Here is a 22,131-nt window from a genome sequence, read left to right on the forward strand (position 1 = left end):
ATGTTTATATAAACAGGAGTGAGTAATTACTAAATAAATGATCACTTTTGTTTGAGTTTACCAAAACAAACTTAAGAACAGGAAAGAAATTCACCCTGAAATGTTGGGGGAAGCTGAAATTGCCCTCACTTCCTTTGCTTTGGAATAGGGAACTATTTTGTGGTTTGGCTGCTCAGCAGCCAATCTGACCCTCCTCAGTGCCAGAAGAACATAGATTACATTATCCAATATATTGCTTGACTGACTGCATAGCTGATATTCACTGATAGCAGTACTTACTAGCAATTTAATAAAAATAAAGCTCTGCCTTTTTTTAGCTCTTTTAAATTGCTTGGAACCTGAAGTAATTGTGGCAGTGTGGGTGCTAAGGAGTGACAAAGACATAAAAATCTCTTTCAGGAAAGTGCATCCCACTGGGCATTTCTGGCTAGCTATCCAAAAAATAAATAAATTTTAAAAAAAAGATGCCACACGTCTGTCTGCTCTTAGTGCAGCCAAGGAACTTAAAACATTCCAAGAACTTACTGTAATGTTTGAAGTTTTTGCAGTAAAATCTTTAAAACTTTTCCTAGGTTATCGGAGTGCAGGTCTATCTACATGTGCGGATTTTGTTTGGGGTTTTTTAGTTGGGTAAGCAGAAGCATCCAGTAGGGCAGAGTGTTCTTTATGAGGCATATTCAATGAGATTTTGGGAATGGATAACAGCATATTAAATAAATAACAGTAGGAGTAGAAAATAATGAAAAGGCAGGGTTACACACAAAATGGGGCAAAATAATCCCGTCTAAACAGAGAAATGTGAGTTATCCGAAAGTGCTGTTATTGCAGGAAAGGAAAACTGCAGAAAATGGCAAAATCAGGAGTCTTGGGCCTGATAAGCAGCAGTTCAGATCACCACAATAACAATCTTGTTTTGTGAGCTTGTTTTTGGCCAATTTGTGTCACTCGAGTGGGAGCTCATCTGAAATCCAGCCTGCAGCTCTGGGCAAGGTGAGAGGGTCTGCCTGAGAGGTTTTCCATCAAAAACTGTGCAAATATCTTAATATTCTTAAATATACTTTAATATTCTTAACTATTAAATATCTTAATAATTTTAAATAACAAATATCAAATTATTTCATTTTTAATTAGGGAAAAAATTAATAAGAAAGGACAAGTTACATGTTTATTCAAGTGTCTCTGAAAAAACTGCTTTTTCCACACAATGGAAAAGAAGGTGGTGAGGTTGAGCACACACTGGTATGGACTGGAAGTTCTGAAATCTTGTGCTGCATGTGCTGCAAACAGAATAATTTGTGAAATCACAGCCCTGTTGGCAGATCTTCTGAAAGAATTAATTGCATTTTTCTCTTGAATGCCTGTTGGTCAGGTTTTTTTAGAGTTATGGATCTGCTGCCTTTAAATGAGCCAGCAATTTCACATACCTTGGAAATGATCTGTAAAGAACCAAAAGGAAATTTCTGACAGCCAGATACCGTGTGGAATAGTATTTCCAGATGTTATTCTACTGGTAATTTTCAGAATGGTAATGTCAAAAGTAATCATAAAATAGATTAAAAAAAATAAAAACAAAAAAATCAACAAACCCAACTAATAGAAATAAAGGATTCCGGTGAGCAGGCTGGAAGTACAGGCAGGGTCTGCTACAGCAGAGGAGGTCCAGGAAGATAATTAGAGGGATTAAACACATTTCCTATGAGGAAAGGGTGAAAGAACTGGGATTCTTCAGCCTGGAGGCTCCAGAGGGACTTTATTGAAGCCTTTCAATACCTGGAGGGGCTGCAAGAGGGACTTTGGACAAGGCCTGGAGAGACAGGATGGGGGGAAATGCTTTGTTGTGATAGAAAGTTGATTTAAATTGGATATTGGGAAGAAATCCTTCTTCTTGAAGGAGAAATATATTATACAGAAATATATAATACAAGGAAGGAGAAATATATAATAAAAGAAATATATTCTTGTATTTTAGATTCAGTGGAAGCTTTGTAAAGCAGGATTTGATTTATTTAAAACAAGACAGAGCTTTAATTACCACACTGATTAACACTCATTTTTTTTTCCTGCCTGCATTTTATCCAGGTGTACCTGAATAGAAAATAACTTCTGTATGTGCAACAGATTCATGGCACCTCATACCCAGAACTGTCTGTGGCTCTGATTTTCTCAGCCCTGTTGGAAACACATGAACTCTAAAAAGGCAGCAGTTTTACTGTTAATAGAAAAGAGGAGACAGTCACGCAGAGCTTCTTGCTGTTCCCAAAGCTGCTGTGCATGGCATTATAAAAGATTGTGTTTCTCTGCTGAGATGCCCCAAGGTGACCATAGAGGGAGTGACATTAAGGTTTCACATGATAAACAGTGTTTGCTGTGAACCAGGGGAGGAGGGAGAACTTAGATATTATTTAACAATAGAAGAAAATTCATTTAGAATGAGAAATAGCTGGATTGGGGAAGAGGATGGAGTTAAACTGATGGTGGGAGCTGGGAGGTGCAGCTAAGACAAGAAATAAATGGCCAGGTGGAAACCCAACCATTTTTGTCTCAGCTGAGATAACTACTTTAAGTATAAATGGGAAATGAGAGGAAAAAAGGAGCTGGGCGTTCATAAATAGAAGTAGTTTGTGAAAACAGTGGGATGCAGGAGCAAATTGTGCACTGAAACCTTAATAAACAGTGATTTCTGATTGGGGATGAAGCCACAAACCCTAATGTTGTGCTTGATCCCAGGGGCAGCCCAGCCTGCAGGGCTTTGTTCCCCATTCAGGGCAGTGCCATTGTTTACAGACTGACAGAAATGTGCATTGTGCCCCACGGTGCCATAAATTCCTGTTTGCTGCTGTGATTGCACTGCTCAGCACACCCACACCTCAAGGCAAGCTGGTATTTAGTGTTACCTGATTAATACACTTCATATTTATGGGTGTCACAGGCCTCTGCTTTGACTGCAGAGATTGTAGTGTGAAGCATTTCTTTGTTCTCTTAAATGTTAAAAAGGCAAGCTGGTTCAGAACAGGTTTTGAATAGAAAAGGACTCACACAAGGGCATGTTTTAAATAATATTTTTATTAATTGATTGCTTAGTATTTCTTGTCAACTAGGTATACCATGTACGCTAGAAGTTGCAGCAGGAACTGAGCATTTTCTTCTGTGAGCTGATCCTGAGTGCTAATATTTTCTTCCTCTAATCCTCTGCAGTTTGGGGGAAATTAGATTGTTGTTGCTGTTCCATTACTCTTACCTTTTGCTGTATTTACCTATCAGAAGCAGCTGGTGCATCCCTTCTAGGATAATGGGATAATCTCTTTGTAGCTGTCAGTTCATAGCTCTGTAGTCTGACAAAATAGATTCCTGCTCAGGCTCACACCACGCCAGCCTTGCCTCTGATGGGGGGAGTTTCATCTGGCTGCTCTAGATCATCCTTGTGATGCCTCTCAATAGGAGATATCCCCTTTTTCTGATACAGTTTGTCAATTCCATGACCCATGGAAGATGGAAATCACAGTTCTTCATCACACTTCAAGCGTCATATTTCATGTTTGCAGCTGGTTATTTCTGAGCCTCGCAGCAGTCCTGGATCAAGTAACTCATATCACTGTCAAGATCAAGAGTGGAAGATGTGTTTTATGTAGAAATAAATCTGGGAGGGTACTTAGAATTATAGACTGAGACTGGATTTGTGGTTAAGTGTGTATCAGAAAGTCATATTAATGAAATCTGTGTTGATAGTCCTGTGGTAAGCAGGGATACAAATGTGAAAATCAAAAGTGTAACAGTGGATGAGGCCAACAACCTTTGTTGTTTTTAATGTTGTTTGTTGGTCTGTTTGGTGTGTAATGGTCTGTTTGTTTTTAGTGCTGCACCTGTGGGGTTCAGTGCACAGAGAAACAAGACAGAATGCTGAATGTCCCTGCAAAGTCACTGCACAGTGACACAAACTTTGATTTTTTTTTTTTCAGCACCAGATCACCCTCAGTGTCCCAAACAGGAGCTGCTTGGACCTCTCATTCCATTTTCTGTGCTCTCATTCCATCCAGTGGAAAAAGCAGCCACTCTGCCTTTGAGGGGATCTCAAACCATGTCCCGTGGCTTGTCCCATTGGAATTAATGCATTAAACCAGCGTGGGTGATTCTCTGTGGGCTTCAGCAGCAGGGCAGGGCTTTATTGTCCCTTTCAGTGGGTCACAGGGAGCCTGGGCTGCTCATGGCCAACATCTGCAGCCTCTGAAACATCTGCCAACACAGAGCTTTCCTTCTGCTTGCAAACAGATATTTATTAATATTGCCAGCTCTTACTGAATATTGTAGCTAAATACTAACACAAACAAGGAATTGCAACTTAATTTTTCTTACTTTCAAAAATTATTTGTGAACTTGTTGCAACCCTCTAAGAACAAAAAATTCTTGCACTTTTTGATTTTTTTTTTATTGCCAACCTTTTCTAGCAATTGCGCAAAGGAAATAAGGCTGATGGGGTGATGGTCATTCAAGAGTTTGTTTTACTGATATATACTCAGGAAAATGCATTATTCAGATAGGAGATTTCTTGACTTTCTTATAGACAAGAACAATATTTTCTCAGTATTTTTCTCTTCTCATTCAGGAAACATTAGTTGTTCAGTGATATTTCAAGACTAATTGCCACAAAAGTAAAATTACACTCCTATTGATGGTACAGGTAACAATAGCACTTAGGTGCCTAAAACTGAGAAATTATGTAAAGCCAGATCCTGGATCTGACAGTGCTTACACACAAGGTGAAAATAAGATGTGTGTTGAAAAACCATTTGAGGGTTGTTTTTTTATTTTTAATTATTATGGATTTCTTTTCCTTCTCACTCTCATGTGGCTTAGACTAAAATTTTGATTTTTTTTCCTTGGAGAGGGATGTGTTGTTTTTTTTTTTTTTTTTTTTTTTACTTTGCAATCACCTGGAAAAAGTCAAACCCTACGTGGGTGTGATGCTGTTTTGGCAGAGGGGTTGGAGCAGGGCATCTCCAGGGTCCCTTCCCAGCCTGTGCCTCCCTGGGCTCCTCAGCACCATTTGCAGCCCAGGCTGCTCCCAGCAGGATTAAACTGCAGATATTTGATGGTCAGCACTGTTTCAGCTTTCTCATTTCGTGTGCCAGCATAGAAAGGGAAGTTTATGGATTTAGGGAACTCAAAAATAGGTTTAGGGAGTTTTTTTGCTTTGGAGTTGAGCTCCAGTCAAGCTCTGAGGTCACTCTCTAGTGCTGGTAATTTAATAAACAGGGAGAGCTGGGCATGTTGTCTTTCTAAGGTAATTTTTAGCTGCCCTTTACAAGAGAGGCTTTTTTTAGGACTGACAGGCTGTCTTTTGACAGTGCCAAGTTCTTTTGTCCTAAATCCACAATGGGGGAATAGGTCAGACCCAAACCATCTTTCCCTTTTTCATTGCAGATAGAAGTTCAGTGTTTTGGTTAAAGTTATCACATCCTCAGTTTTTTTCATGTGGATGGTTCCCCCTGAGATGTTCTTAACTATCATCTGGAGTTTTTGCATCACCTTTGCAAAATAGACTTATTTTCATTATTTTATGCTGTAACGGAAAATCCACCTTCTTCCAAATCCCCCTCCCCATTTGCTCATTTTTCTTGCAATCCAAAATACCAAAGCATTCTTTACAGCAGATTTTGTGCTGGAATAATAATAACACTGCTCAGTGGTAACTTGTCTAGAGAGATGTAGACAGACAAGTGGTCATCTGTGCACATTATTTTGAAAAAGTCACCGGCTCTGAGCTTTAAAAGGGAAAACTGCTTTGCATTGCTGCAGCTGTGCCTTGGTGTCAGTGAGGAGATCAAACCCTGCTCCCGACTGGTGCTGGTGAGCCAGGAGTCAAGGTAATTGCCTCTTGTTGCTTGATGCAAGGCTCCTTTAGGGTGGTTTGTGGCACTGTTGCTGTAAAACTGTCAGCTCCCGTTACCCTGACGTCCCTCTGGGATTCGGGCAGGGCTGCAGGAGAAAGCCTGGCTGCAGGCACAGCGAGTTCAGTGAGTGAGGCTGAGGGACGAGTTGGTGTCTCTTTCTGCATGCCAGGCTCTGATTCTCACACGAGCTGTCAGGGAACAATAATACAGAAGTTAGCATGTTTCAGAGGGGAGAGGATGATAGACCCAGGCTGAGAGGCTCCCATCTGTCACACACAGAGCTCCTCTTCATCTTCATCTGCCTCAGCTCAGCAGCATCTTTAGCTGATGTCCACACACATCAGCTTCAGCTCACATGTGGGGATGCTTCCTGAGCACACAGGCTTGTTTACACAAGTCTGAGTTTGCCAGCGCAGAGAAAGGAACATTTTCCCAACAGCCATCAAGGAAAAAATTGTGTTAATTTATATGAAATTGTCAATTACATGATCTATCCTGTTTTTGATTGATAATCCCTGTAAAAGCACTAAAATAGCCCTTGTAAATGAAATTATACTCTGGTTTGCATAGATGCATGATAGTGGGACTGCAAACAATAATACAGAAGTTAGCATGTTTCAGAGGGGAGAGGGTGATAGACCCAGGCTGAGAGGCTCCCATCTGTCAAACACAGAGCTCCTCTTCATCTTCATCTGCCTCAGCTCAGCAGCATCTTTAGCTGATGTCCACACACATCAGCTTCAGCTCAGTTATGGGGATGCTTCCTGAGCACACAGGGCTCAGGATTTGTGTACACAGTCTGTGAGTTTGGCAGCACAGAGAAAGGAACAATTTCTCAACAGCCATCAAGGAAAAAATTGTTCTAATTTATAAGAAATTACTAATTATATGATCTCTCATGCTGTCTATTGATAACCCCAGAAAAAGCACTAAATAGCCCTTGTAAATGAAAATATCATTTCATTTGCGTAAATGACTGATATTGGGTACTGCCATCATGCACTGCCAAGTGAAGTTACAAAAGGAAATAAAAGTGCACTCAGGACAGATGATGCTGCATCCTGGTTTTTTCCTACTGTCTGAAAGTCTACCATGTTTTAAAGGTGTCAGACTTTTGTACATCACTAAAGAAAGAGGTTGGAGCCTTTTTCAAATACCATAACAGCATTGTCATGGTTTTGGGACATTATTTTCACATATTCAGTGGTTTTGTCTGTGAATAGAGATGCCTTTGGCCCTTATTTTTAAAAAATGACCTGAAACAGGTGTCTGAATTTCAGACCATTTATTTATAAATTATGTTAATGCATCTGCATGATACACCGGTCATCTTGTATCCAAAGGCATTTAAACTTTTTTTGGTAATTTTTGTAGTTAAAAATCAGCAATAGCTGTCACCAGCCAGGCCAGAAACATTTTAAAGACCATTATTTTTTCAATCAAATTAAAAACAATTATCACAAGCTCTTCAATTATATCAGCTAATGGTTACTTTATGTACTGTAAAAGTTCTTTGGTTCCACTGTAATTCTTGTTTCAGAATAACTTTGCAAGGATTACTTTTTTCTGTTTCCTTTACTTATTTTAATGGATGCATCAATGCTTGTCTTGCTTGTATTTTGGATGGCTGTCATGAGAAACCTGGAATTAGGTTTCCAGAAGATAATATTTTTCAGATCATGAAAATTTCCAAGTTTTTAAGGAATAATTGTCTTTTTTCACTTGTACTTGTGAGGTTATAAAAAAATCTGGTATTTTCAAAATGTTGAGTAAAGAAAAGAGAAATAAAAGGTGAAAATTAGTTACAAAAGATTTTTCTTTTGGCCAACTCACTTTTCTAAGACTCATTTTTCATCCCATCCACCGGGGGGGTTGGAGATTTAAAAATTTCCAATTTTTAGGATATGTTTTGAAAATAGGAGAAGTAGTTTCATTTTTTCCTGATTTAAGTTGTCATAAAATACACAATTAAAATATTAAAGTAGCTTTTATAATAATATGATGTTCTTGATTTTATATTTACTTTAAGCTTTCTAATTGGATTTTATTAATAAAGATTTAAATATCCTAGCTAGTTTTTTCCCCAAATACACTGTCTGGAACACTTTCCTTCCATTTTAGTAGAAAGAGCTATCAAAAATATATTTAAATCAAGTGTCAGCTATGGTTCATGGCACTTGACTGCATTAGTACAGTTATTTTTATTCCTGAAAGAAAGGTATATTGCAGAATAATTTATATTCTCTAACCCAGAAACATAATTGGTCTGAACACTTAAGTCCTGTGGAGCTTTTGAAGCTGGGACATGTAGCAAAGAGTGTTTGAGACAATTCTGAAGAAACAAAAAGAAACATTGCTAAAAGAAATGAGTTCTGAGTCATCAGCTCTCAGTATTGAAATACATTTTTCTCTCATTGTGCTGTAATTGCTGGCTCTATTAATGTGATGTGTTCTTGCTTTGGTTATTGCTGATGTTCCAAAGTCGAATAATTGTAGTTTTTTTCCTCTGCTTTTTCAAGCAAATTGACGTTTTCTAGGGGTTTTTTTCTCTTCTTTTTCTTTTGAGTCAGGATATTCCTCTGTGCTTTTCAGACTGGGATATTATATGGCTTTTTCACTGGCAGAATTCATTTTCCTTTTCATCCTAAGCCCAGCCATATAATTTCCACCCTCATTTCCATTAGGTGTTTTTGAAGATAATTTATTGCAGCAGACTTAAAGGTATAAACAAAGGAGTAACTTCTATTTTGTTCCTCATCCTCTTTCCCATCTAATATCAGAAATAATACTCTGGCACTTACACATGACTTTTTTGTGAATTGGTATTTGTTGGGAAAGACAAGAACTATTGTGCATGCCATAATTTGATCAGTCTTAAAAACAGAGCCTAAAATACTGATAGAACTTTCCTATAACCTTTTATTTTTTTACAATAAACACTTTCATTGTTTTATTCAATCAAGTATTTGTCCCTGTTGAATATCCAAGATACTCACTATGCTTGTACAATATCAGAACTCGAATGAGTTCCTGGAAGTCTCCAGATTGCCTGCTTCTTTGTAAGATTCTACATTAATGCTTATTTTTAAATTCTGAGGTAGTCCAGCCCCTCCCTCATAAAAACCTTTCATTTGAATAATTCAAACCTTCAGCTGCCAGCATCACCCAGAGCTTGGCACTGAAATTCAGTGTCTGAGCGGACCTTTGGCAAAGCTGAAGAGAAAATCCTGTTAGCGTGTGTGTGTTTTAATATCTGCTTTAATATCTGCCTCTGAGGTTTTTATTGTCTGGGTTTTGAAGTGCATTATGTGAGGATGTGATGACCTTTGCTGGCCACCTTAATTTATCATCTGAACTGGGCTTTGGTCTGCTCCGTTTGCTGGTCTGTGTTTCCAAAGTCTGGATCTTCCTCCCAGGGGGAAGAGGAGGAGCAGGCACTGATTTCTGGGCTGGCCCAAGCATGGCCTGGCAGGGTCAAACTGAATTCCCTCTGCTCTTGGATTTGTCTCTAACATTTGATATCAGATGCTTGGGAATCACCAGAATCTTTTCCCAAGCTGTTCCTGAGCTCCTGCCAGTTTGAGCTCACAGATTTCTTGCCCAGCAGTGGAGGTTCTGATATTTTTATCTGTTGGTTTGGGATTTTTTTCCCATATGTCCAGTTTTTCCAATGGGATTTTGTGTCTATTTTGTAAAAAATCCAGATTTTAAAATTTGAGTGTTGTGGTAATGTTCACAGGGGTCCCAGGAAGAGGGAAGAGATGAGGATCTGACTCCATGTTTCAGAAGGCTGATTTATTATTTTATGATATATATTCTATTAAAACTATACTAAAGGAATAGAAGAAAGGATTTCATCAGAAGGCTGGCTAAGCTAAGAATAGAAAAAGAATGATAACAAAGGCTTGTGACTGACCAAGAGTCTGAAACAGCCAGATTGTGATTGTGATTAATTAGAAACAACCATGAGACCAATCCCAGATGCACCTGTTGCATTCCACAGCAGCAGATAATAATTTTTTACATTTGTTCCTGAGGCTTCTCAGGAGGAAAAACCCCAAGGAAAGGATTTTTCATAAAATGTGTCTGTGACAGTGTTTAGAACATTGTCAAAGTTTTAGATGCTACATTTTGTGATGATCACTTGTTTTAATTTCTCTTTACATCAGCCCACTGGTGGCATTCTTATACTATGAAAACGGCATTTTTGATGCAGTGATAAAAGACTTCAACTTTATTATTTAACTTTAAAAAGTACACAGTTTTATAAGCTCATGGAGGAGCTGAGAAACTATGCAAAGACATTATTCACAAATATCCATGACCATTATGTTAAGCAGAAATAAAATTATTTGGTTTTTATTTTAAATGTCTATATTCCTGAGCTAAGGTGGGAAGTAAAGCCCAGAGGCACAACCAGAACTTGTTCTGCTGCCCAGTGGCAGAAAACTTTGCAACAGTAGAAATATGATTTCTCCTAAGTTTTCCTGTGTTCAGGAACTGGAAGAACAGTCAAACCTTCTTCAGAAGTGAATTTACCTTTGTGAATTAAAACCTGTGTGGTTTTTATTGATTAACTTTAATAACAACTTCGAAATTATTTGATGATGGAGTTTATGATTCAGGGCTCCAGCTGGCTGAAAATCTGTGTCCCAGGCTTGAAGCCTTTCACAGGCAATGCTGTGTCTGTGGCTCTTAAAATCCTAACTTGGCATCCAGGGCACTGGAAAAGTGGTAAAAATATCAGTCTGCTCATCACTCTTGTGATATTCAGACAATGCTACAAGAGTTCTGCAAACAGGACTGAAGTCTTCCAGAATCTATTTTGAATATTGTTTTAAAGTTCAATGGCACATTTGTCACAGCACAGCATATGCTTCAGGCTACTGAGTTTCACAGGCAAAGTAGCAAAGAAAATTCCTTTTTGTTACTCATTATCTCTAACAAAGACTTGAGTAACATTTATGCAAAGTGGATTTTTCCCTCCCCCCTTTTTTCCCCTCCTTCCTCTTCTTTTCCCCCCTCTTTTTCCTCTTCTTTCCTTTCCTCTTTTTCCGCTTTTTCCCGCCTTTTTCCCTTTTTCCCTTTTTCCCCTTTTTCCGCTTTTTCCCTTTTTCCGCCTTTTTCCGCCTTTTTCCGCCTTTTTCCCCTTTTTCCGCCTTTTTCCGCCCTTTTTCCGCTTTCCCTTTTTCGCCTTTTTCCGTTCCTTTTTCCGCCTTTTTCCGCCTTTTTCCGCTTTTTCCGCCTTTTTCCGCCCTTTTTCGCCTTTTTCCGCCTTTTTCCGCCTTTTTCCGCCTTTTTCCGCCTTTTTCCGCCTTTTTCCGCCTTTTTCCGCCTTTTTCCGCCTTTTTCCGCCTTTTTCCGCCTTTTTCCGCCTTTTTCCGCCTTTTTCCGCCTTTTTCCGCCTTTTTCGCCTTTTTCCGCCTTTTTTCGCCTTTTTCCGCCTTTTTCCCTTTTTCCGCCTTTTTCCGCCTTTTTCCGCCTTTTTCCGCCTTTTTCCGCCTTTTTCCGCCTTTTTCCGCCTTTTTCCCTTTTCCCTTTTTCCGCCTTTTTCCGCCTTTTTCCGCCTTTTTCCGCCTTTTTCCGCCTTTTTCCGCCTTTTTCCGCCTTTTTCCGCCTTTTTCCCGCCTTTTTCCGCCTTTTTCCGCCTTTTTCCGCCTTTTCTTTTCCCCCTTTTTCCGCCTTTTTCCGCCTTTTTCCGCCTTTTTTCCGCTTTTTCCGCCTTTTTCCGCCTTTTTCCGCCTTTTTCCGCCTTTTTCCGCCTTTTTCCGCCTTTTTCCCTTTTTCGCCTTTTTCCGCCTTTTTCCGCCTTTTTCTCGCCTTTTTCCTTTTTTTTCCCTTTTTTTCCCCTCTTTTTTCCTCTTTTTTTTCCTCTCTTTTTTTTCCTCTTTTTTTTCCTCTCTTTTTTTTCCTCTTTTTTTTCCTCTTTTTTTTCCTCTTTTTTTTCCTCTTTTTTTTCCTCTTTTTTTTCCTCTTTTTTTTCCTCTTTTTTTTTCCTCTATGTATTTTGTGTGGAACAAGTTTATCCATCAGGACAGGTTGTGGTAGCTTACATGATGCTGCTCAGGAGCTTCTGCCGTGACTCCAATGGAAATTCTGCCCTGGCTGTGCGTCAGGAGGGCAGAGCTGGAGCTGCAGTGCTGTGAGCGCCCGGCTCTGCCATCCCTGCAGCTCAAGGTGCTTTGTTGGAGTGTTCCTGGGAATCACGGCTTGGCTTTTCCTGCTGGGCAGCTGTAGGAACTAATCAGATTGTGCCTAAGAGCATCATAAGGAAAATCTTTAATAATGCTGAGCCCTCTTGGAAGCTCCACGGCTTCAGCTGTCACAGCCACTTTCACTAATTCAGTTCTGGTTTGCTGTTTTGTTAAGAGCCGTAATGCTGGATTTCAAAACAGGTTTCACTTAATTTTACATTTCACAATGGGTGCTTCCACATATAACCACAGTTGGCCTCTTCTTATGTTACCAGTAAAGTTAATTGAGTGTGGAAGCAGAGCTTTGACTCTGTAGGTAGAACACATAAAAAATTTAGTTTTATAGTGCCACCTTAGGATTTGAAGATAGTGCTTTATTTTGAATCCACATAACAACTGAAACCTGTTTTATTGTAGACAGCAGTCCTGCAGATTTCTGTGAGCAAATTGACTCAGTCCTGTCTTGGAGAGCACTTGGTTTGTGTTCTTTCAGTATCTGTGAACCTGATGAATAATGACAGATGTAGTATTTGGTAGAACATCCTAGGCAGGTTTTAAAAATAGCAACATGCCCAACTAAATCTTTGAATTCAGAATCAACGGTTTGTTTAGCTGGCTGCTTCATCAACATAATACATTGAATTATTGTTCTTAGCTTAATACCTAAACATGCAAGAATCCTAATAATATGCTAAAGCCTCTAAGATAAAGAAGTAGAAAAGAATTAAGTGTATAAATCAAGGTATAGATGAAGTCTGTATCTAAGATGAAAATTGTTTAAAGACTGTTTAAGTTAAATTGTTTGAGCTGTGCTTTATATTCCATGTTAATTGTCATTTTCCCAAGTAATGGATATAAGTTATATTTCATTTCAGGATGAAATATTTTAATGGGTTGGGTTTGGTGGAATCACTTGTTTACATCACTTTTTTGGAAGGCTAAAGTTCACATTGAATTATTGAGAGCATCTCCTCCTCCTCAGAGGGTTTGCTGTGTGCCTGTCCCACCCTGTGTGTGGCTGAGGGGCTGTTCCTGCTCTCCAGGGCTCTCTGGGCACTGCCCTGGGTGTTTGTTGGGGTCACAGTGGGAGCTGGGAGGGCTCTGGGCAATTCTCAGCTCTGGTTTCCCACCCTGACCCATTCCTGCCTGGGCTGGGGGCAGCTGCCCCAAAGCTGTTCATGGTTTTGGCCTCAGGTCCAGTTTCTGTGTGTGCCTGTTACAGAGCTTTACTGTAGCACAAACAGTGTGGGAGCTGCTGTTTGGGAACATCTGTTTTAGGGCAGGGATTGAATTTACCTCAGGAGAGCACTGGGTGTGCACCCAGACCTGGGAAAGGTTGGGTTTTCCCTTTGGCTTGGGCTATAGGAGCCATTACTGGGGAGAAATGGCTTCACCAACCTTGGTTTAATTTGCTTTTTTCTGGAGTAGCACACTTGGTGAGAGGGCTAAATCACATTGCTAAATGGCTCCTGAGCTGTGGTATTTATTCTGGCATTAACCTTGCTGAGATCACACCCCATCACTCCCCTTACTGCCAACATTCACCATTTCACCATTCTCTGCTTTTTTACTCCCAACATTCACCATTTCACCATTCTGTTTTTTTACTCCCAACATTCACCATTTCACCACTCTCTGCTTTTTAACTCCCAACAATCACCATTTCACCATTCTCTGCTTTTTTACTCCCAACATTCACCATTTCACCATTCTGTTTTTTTACTCCCAACATTCACCATTTCACCATTCTCTGTTTTTTTACTCCCAACAATCACCATTTCACCACTCTCTGCTTTTTTACCCCTAACATTCACCATTTCACCATTCTCTGCTTTTTTACTCCCAACATTCACCATTTCACCATTCTCTGCTTTTTTACTCCCAACATTCACCATTTCACCACTCTCTGCTTTTTTACTCCCAACATTCACCATTTCACCACTCTCTGCTTTTTTCCCCATCAGCTGTGGGAGGGTTGGTCTCAGTTTATAATTTATTGGAGGACTCACATTACCAGGTGAGTCTAATCTAGATCTCTGCAGCAGGAGATGGATATTGTATTTATCTTCTGAAGCTGCTGTTCTTCCTGCTTAAATATTGGCTTGTTGTGTTCTCTGGTCTCAGGGTTTTCTTTGGTTTTTTTTTTTTCCTCTTTTGGAGGAAAAAATTTCTGTCCATTAGCTGTAATTTATAGTGTATATTCATGACTAAACTGCTATTAGGGAATATAAACAGTGAACAAAAACTCAGCAGAAAGGCTGGAATAGAATGGTGTTTGGTGTTTCCCTTGTAAACATGCCATTCTAATATTCTTAAATTTATTTTCTTTCTTACAAATCAGTTACTTCAATTCCATCTCTGGTTTTAAGACCGAGAAATAGCTCAAGCACATTCAATTAGAGTGAAATTGGAATTTTATTTTTGTTTTTAGAAAGGAATATATTCTTGAGTAAAACTAGATATTGAAGGATAAATCAAATACACTTCTAAGATTTTTTTGATCCCAAACTCACAGGGAAGCATTTTCTCAGAATATAACTCGTTAACTGGAAAGTCAGGACAATTTATTTGCCAGAACTTTCAATACACACAGGTAGCAAGAGATTTCTTCTCAAAATTGATTTTCAGACTCAAGTTGCTGCCTTACAGTAAGGAAATGTTTCTCCTTTTTTATCTTGCTCTTGTTCTAGTGAGTCAGATAAATAGGAGTCAGTAACACTGGGGGAGGCAGAAGTCAAGTTCCTGAGAAATCAAGACCAGAAAATACATTTTTGGTTTATCCCTTATACTCCTTGATCACTATGGTGAAAAGACTTCTATTTACTGAGTTTTAGAATTCTCTGGAGCTATTTTTAGCAGTGTCACTTTCATCTCAGCCACCATCTCCCATTTATTACTCTGAAATTGCAGTATTATTTATTATCATCCCATGTGCAGTGAAGTGGCATCTTGCATACATCACACACTTTTACACTTTAATATGGGAGCCTCACTGTTATTTTCTGAGAGTAATAAAAGAAGGATAAGTTTTCATTCCTTGAAAAAGTATAGCTTTATTTCTTTCAGGAGCAAAACTGATCCCGTGGCAGTTAAATGTCACACTCATGCACTCTTTCTTATTTTGATTTTTACAAAACCCTGCAGAGTGGAGGCCTTGAGAGAGGCTTATGATCAGGTCATTTCTGCAGCACTTGTGACAGCTCCAGAATTCCTAAAGCCTGCCTGTGGAAGCTGGGGGAAATCTCTTCCAAGTGGAGGATGTAAACTCCTTTCTGCTGGAGTTTATTTCTCACCCTGTTATATTTTTTTGCCCACATGGGTTGTGAATTTTCTCTGTTAAGGCTGTGGATTTTTGAATCCACTTTCATAAAGCAGTGACACATGGAGATTAAAGTGCTGTCTCTGCTCATGAAGGAATTTCCTTGTGTTTCTGAAGTGTGGGGGGTTCCAGGTGTGTGTGTGATGCTCCTGATGTTCTCATGGAAGTTCTGTCAGCATTTTTTCCTACAAGTGTAAGCATTGAGGGAAGGTACAGTGATTTTGCTCCCAGCTGAACTTGAGCTTTAGGAGGGTGTTAGGTCAAGGAAGACAATCTTGCTAAACAGCTTGTTGGGAAAGCTGCAGCAGCAGAGGTTAGAATATGGATTTTTTTCTTAGTGGAGATGCCATGCATTTGAAGATATCATACACACTGAACTTGTGTGTGGATGTGTGTCTAGGAGGGAATGAGACATTAATTTAATGAATGCTGATTTGCAGATGTTTGTAGCAAAGCACAAGTCTGTGACGGTGTTCACAGGGGTCTGAGGATGAGGGAAGATGCGAGGATCTGACTCCATGTTTCAGAAGGCTTCATTTATTATTTTATGATATATATTACATTAAAACTATACTAAAAGAAGAGAAGAAAGGATTTCATCAGAAGGCTAACTAAGAATAGAATAGAAAGGAATGATAACAAAGGCTTGTGTCTGGGTCAGAGTCCGAGCCAGCTGACTGTGATTGGCCATTAATTAGAAACAACCACATGAGCTCAATCCCAGATGCACCTGTTGCATCCCACAGCAGCAGATAACCATTGTTTGCATTTTGTTCCTGAGGCTTCCCAGCTTCTCAAGAGGAAAAATGCTAAGGAAAGGATTTTTCATAAAAGATGTCTGTGACACAAGTCTATGTTATTCCAGTCTATTCTATATTTTGTTATCCCGTTTGCCACAAACTGAGTCTACACACGCCCGTTACCCCCATGTCCACTGAAATCCCTGCCAGCTGGGGATGCTGCACAGCCCCTGCTGCAGGGCAGAGGGGTTTTCAGAGCTGTCTGGGATGTTTCTGTGCAGGGTTCCTGCTGCCCAAGTGGCTGCCAGGTTCAATCCCCTCCTGGTTGGCAGCGCTGATGTGCAGGCAGGGAGAGGAGGGCACAGCAGGCTCACCCCTCACCAGCACCGGGCAGGGCTCACCCCGAGCTCCCAATGTGTGGGATCTCAGCGCCTCAGGACTGAGGTGTCACCGAGAGCACCCTTGGGGGGCTCGGGAGTCCTGGAATGTTCCAGAAGTGTCTGGTGGCTGGACTTTGATCCTACACAGGAGACGACACCTGTATGAGGATAGGTGTGAATGGTGAAGGGATTGGTTAATTAGAGAGTGAAACACAGGGTTTAGGATTTCTGTACAGGGGGGTTTAGAGAAGTAAGATGGAGGAATTGGGCGGTCTGTCTTCTCTTCTCTCTTCTTCTTCTTCTCCTCCATCTTCTGTGGTGATGGTGGCACTTTGAGATTGGTTGTTACTAAAAGTGCACTGGGCATTAAACGTGAAAGGTATTGGGGAAAAATGATAAATATTGTACACGTAACTTTGGGTATAAAGATAGGTGACCGCCCGGAGGGGAGGGGAGTGTGCTCATGGCTGGCTGCTGAGCAGAGCTCTGTCGGGCCGAGAGAAAATCTTTTAGATAAACAATTAATAAACACCGAGACCGAGAAAAGAACTGAAGCCTCTTCTGTTCCTTTGATACGCGGGCTGCCCCAAGGCCACCCCGGGCCTTTCCAGGCCATCCAAACAGCCGAAAACCGGACACCAATGTGGCACTGGGAGCTCAGGCAGAGCCTCTGGCTGCCGAGGCACAAGGGGGTTGTGATTCAGGAGCTGTTCTGAGCAGGGTTGTCAGTGCTCCCCTCCGAGGGCACAGCGCTGCGCTGGAGCCTTGCGCTCATTTATTTCCCTTCCTGGCACATCCTCGGTTCTGTGCCTGTTCTCAGCCAGGAAACAGAGCAAATGTGTAGCTGTCACCTTGTATAATGCAAATATCAAAATGCACTTGTTGGCTGTATTGTTGCCTGATCTAAATCCTATTTTTTTTTCCCCTTCATTATATATCTATAGTGAGTGAATCCAAAGGCAGAAATGTCAGGTGTCTAGAGCTTTATCATGGGAATTCAGAGCAAAGCTCAAACATGTTTAATACCTTAATCTGAATATCCTCAGGGTGTTGAAAATGTAGCTTTTTGTTCAGGAGGATGTCTGTGAATATTTCTGAACAACTGTAATGGAGGAGATTAGGAGGGGAGGTTTCCTCCCTGGTTGTTACCTGCAGCTGTTGACCTCCCTTGTTCTGGTGAAAGTGTCTCTAAATGAAAGAACTTCGCTTGAAGTTTAAAATTCCAAAGTCTAACTCCTAAAGTGGCATTCTAACAGTTAGTTTCTAAAGCTTAAAATTCTGAAGTTTAATTTTAAACATGATTAGTAACTCAGAAGTGGCCACCTTTTTCAGGCCAGCTACAAACTTTGGACAATTGATAAAAGTGTCTCTGTACTTCAGTTTCCCATCTTTAGTTAGTCTGTAATTGTTTATACAGCAGGAGTATTGTGAATATAAAGTCCTTCCAGTTTTGTGGTGCAGCTGCATATTTTTTGAAATATTTAATTGTGTGTTTGCTGTGCATTGTGAAAGACCACTCAAGTGATGGCCCAGTTCCCTGAAAGGAGTTTCTGGGGAATTTTGTGTCCTGTTACTGCAGCAATGTGGGTTCACCATTATTCCCACCCCAGTTTGCAGAGGTGGATGAAGTGAATTTTTATTAAAATAAAAGATTCAGGTTTATAGGTTTTTTTAGGTTTGGTTTTCTTTGGTTTTTTTGGGTTTTTTGGTATAGGAGGAGAAGAAGTAGCAAGTTATGGTGTAGACATTGCTCATAATATGATCTCCTCAACTCTTACATAGGAATGGAGCTAATTGGGATTCTGAATGCAGAAAATGCACTTTAGGTTTATGCATAATTGGGTGCTTACAAATCCTATTTTTACTGTGGTTCTGAACCTGAAAGTTCAGTTTATTCCAAGCTAAACTTTTTTCCTCCTTCAAAGGAAACCAATAGAAGCAGTGCATGACACTGACAGAAAACCATAAATTGAACAAAAGCCTTAAAAATCTTGGCCTACAAATTAAAAGGCTGAATTGCTTTGACAAAGAGAGTGTTTCAAATCTGTAAGCAACTCTGCATCTGCTGAGGTCTGCATTATAAGGAATTCTTACCTTTGTAATGTTATTTTTCTCCTTTGAAGTTCTGCCACTCAGTTCATAAGGTAACTGCTGCTACTAATGACACTTATTTCCAGTAACTTTGGGTTGTAAGCTGTGGGATGTCATGAGAGGAGTGACTGTGGAGCCTTTAACAGGACAGCTGTCCAAAAAATGGCAATTTTCTGGAATGCATGGACAGCAAATTGCACACTGGGTGAGTAATAGCAGACTTGGGACCTTTATTAGAGCTGCACCACTTAGGCAGGTTTGGATCTGAGTGCATCCACATGCACCCATTGCAGACACACAGATCCATTATTGCCTGCCATGTGGAATATTTTGTGTTTGAGACATTAACTTGGCTTTGGCAATTCACAATTTCACAGCCAAAGCATCGCCTTTGAAAGAAAACTGCAAGTTTAGCTTTCAGCTTTTGTAGGAAAAGTTGTCCACCATGTACTGTGGTCTGTTTTCTGCATTCAGAGCTGGAGCTGTGCTGCTGTTCTCTGTTCTCTGCTGACAGACAGCACAGTCACAGAGCAGCTCCATATGTCTTGGAAAAACAGGCAAGGAAAAAATGGAAAAATGTCTGGGACCTGTCTTGAAGTTCTGCAAAGATTTTCTGTGGTGTTCCGTGTGAAATAAACAGCATTTAGCACACATGCATTATTCTCTGGACTTTCTGAAAAGATTTTAGGGTCCTTTGGACTCAAAGCTACATTTCAGCCAAAGGTTTTTATCAAGTAATTAATTAATAAATTAGTGATTTACTTTTTAATGAGAAACCAATAATTTAATATTTTTCTTCTTCTTCCTTTTCTCTTTTAAGATGATTGTTAGCATGTGCACTTCTAACTTGTTGCAGCAGTCATTGAGATGAGTTCCTGTAGAATATGAGTGAAAGTTTGAGCTGTGCATGGCCCTTGACTTCTGTTTGACCCTGAGCTGAACCAAGGACATCTCGTGATGTGTTTGTCATTTACAGTGCCTGAAGGATTGATGAGAAGTGCAGGGTGAAGATGCAGCCACAAAACAATGAGCTGCTTCTGCTCCTGTGGCTTTCTCTGGAGGTTCAGAATCCTCTTCTGAATGAAGAGTGAGGACAGTGTTGATCTACCCTTTGTCAGCTCACAATGCAGGCTTGTTACACACAATTACATAATTTGTGTGTTTTAAGGAATAATCACTGGTGGCCTCTCTCAATCTGAGTAGTTTGTATCACAAGCAGTTGGCTTTGTAGCGTTATTTAGCACAACATTCTTTCCCTTCCCCACTTTGAGAAATTCCTGCTTTTTGCCAGTTTACTGCTCTGCAAGCACAGCTCCACAGGATGCTCTGAACACAGTGGACCATGTCTGTTATCAGCATTAACCAGAAGCTGATCTATTTTTCCTTCTTCCCCACAATGTCCAGGCAGTCAGAGCCCCACAGATCTAACAAAACCCTGTGGTGAAATGCTGTGAAATGCAATATCTGTGTGTAGATTTTGGTGCACTTTGTCACATCCAGTCCTGTCTGCAGCATTTGGAGCTGTTCTATCTTACCACACTCTGTGTCCGTGTGTTGTTGATGATGCATTTATGAAACCACCTAAATGTTGCAATTTTTAAAATCCTCTCTAATTTTTTATTCACATGACAGCCCAAAACAGCTCCGAAAAGGACATTTGGATCCATTACCAATGACCAGGTAAATATCCACAGTAGGGAGTGTTCAACAAGAAAGTTTCATTATTTGAGAGACTGTGTGTGCAAATCCATGGAAAAGGCTGTGATGAAAATTGGATAAGGTAACAGAGCTCCTTATTGCCCTGATAAGGGATCTTGTGGGCAGGGTCAGAACCTCTTTAAGCTAATCCAGGCTCTGAGATGGGCATAACTTTGGTTTAGCTCCAATAGTTAGTGCTTAAATTGTATTTTTAAATCTAAAAAGTCAATTTTGTATTTCTCACTCCCATTCTTCTCTAAGGATGGTGATATATCAATGGAGCAGATTATTTCTGCAAGTTGTTTTAATGGGCAAAGGTATTCTATAACTATTAATTATCCACTTGCTTTTCCAATGGACTCTTGCCCTTCCCAGTGTGAACAAATCCTTCAGATCTCTGGGATAATGTGGTGACTGAGGTGCAGTTCAGTCCCAATAGAAATTTGACCCTAATGGAAATTTTAACTTCACTAAAATTTAATTATGGTAGAGCTATTTACTTCAACATCAAGAAATTAATCCTGAAGGGTTTTGTTCATGCTTCTCACTTTAGTTCTCAATTTCTTTGCTCATAATGGAGAGAATTAGGTATTTATAATTTTAAAAATGTATTTCTTGGATGTTTCATCAATTTTTTTTGAGCGTATAGAATGTGAGAACTATCTGTTCTTAGAAAATGTGTTTGTTAATTTGCAGCATATCACACCTAACCTTATCTCTTAAACAACATGAAATATTCTTATTTCAACAAATTGAAATAGTTACTCTTGTTAGAATTAAGAGAAAGTCTACTTCTCTGCAATGGTTTTTCTGTAGTTTAAAAAGATGTCTGAACCTGTAACGAATAGGAAGAAATAGACATAGATAATATTTCTTTCCACAGAAAATTATTCAAGTGTGAATAATGAACTTGGAAGAGATCTTCACATTCTTTTCTGTTCTCCAGCCATTCACAGCTAATAATGGGGAGCTAAAGCACCACATTTTATATCAAACTCATCTGCTGTGATGAAAAGCCCCTCTCCCATGCTGGATGAGGGAAGCAGAGATGGGCACACACACGTACAACCACGTGAATTCAAAGTCTGTCCCAAGTTCTTGTAGCTGTGGGATCTAATGGCAGAATAATCAGTGCCCATCTGTCAGCTTGTGTACAAATAAAGAGGCAAAGAGAGCTGACAGGTTCCTTTTACTCTGGCTTCTGTTGTTTTCTTTCCTCTGGAATCTATGGTAAAGCATAGAATATATAATTTATAATTTCTTTGTGATTATGAAACTTATTGCAAATAACTGCTAGCCAGATTGAATATGAGGAGGAAACTCACGCTCTGCTTCCTATCAGCATAGAATTGCCATTCTAAAATTTACCCTAATTGGTTCAAAATGTATATCTTGATTTAGAAACAATTTGCAGGGCTTATATTTTCATGCCTTCTGCTAAAGAAGCCAAATCTGTATTTGTTTTACTGCTTCAAAATGTGTTCCAGTTTACTTTATACTGTCCCCAGTTGCAACTTAATGCTGCCACAAATGCTGTGCAAGTGGCACAGTGATTTTTGCATGTGTGGATGAATAGTTCTGTCATATGAAATAAAAGATGGCTTATCTAAAGTGAAAATCTGGCTTTGAGGAACAAATCAGTGAGAGTTCAGCCTCACTCAGAAGTTTGTAGAAGCTATAAATGCATTCACTTAGTGGTGGGGAACAGGGAGCACAAATCTTTTGCAACTCCTGAGAAATGAGCAATCTTGAATACTGGGAATATTTTCTTTTGCTTTGTTCTGGAGTTTCTCAGACCAGTTCAGAGCACAGCTGGACCTG

General features: G+C 39.9%; 1 protein-coding gene across 5 annotated transcripts in view; it reads left to right on the forward strand.

The window, feature by feature from the left end:
* The window catches only part of PCDH11X (protocadherin 11 X-linked), a 427,225-nt gene that overhangs the window by 47,299 nt on the left and 357,795 nt on the right, over positions 1-22,131 (forward strand). For 4 of the 5 annotated variants that reach the window (XM_064712723.1, XM_064712727.1, XM_064712724.1 and 1 more), the window contains one exon: positions 20,245-20,292. The exons of the other annotated variant lie outside the window; for it this stretch is intronic. In XM_064712723.1, the coding sequence (XP_064568793.1) occupies positions 20,245-20,292 (48 nt within the window). The remainder of the gene's footprint in view (positions 1-20,244; positions 20,293-22,131) is intronic. 5 annotated transcript variants of the gene reach the window in all.

This window comes from Zonotrichia leucophrys, chromosome 4A (genome assembly GCF_028769735.1).
Source record: "Zonotrichia leucophrys gambelii isolate GWCS_2022_RI chromosome 4A, RI_Zleu_2.0, whole genome shotgun sequence".
Lineage (NCBI taxonomy): Eukaryota > Metazoa > Chordata > Aves > Passeriformes > Passerellidae > Zonotrichia > Zonotrichia leucophrys.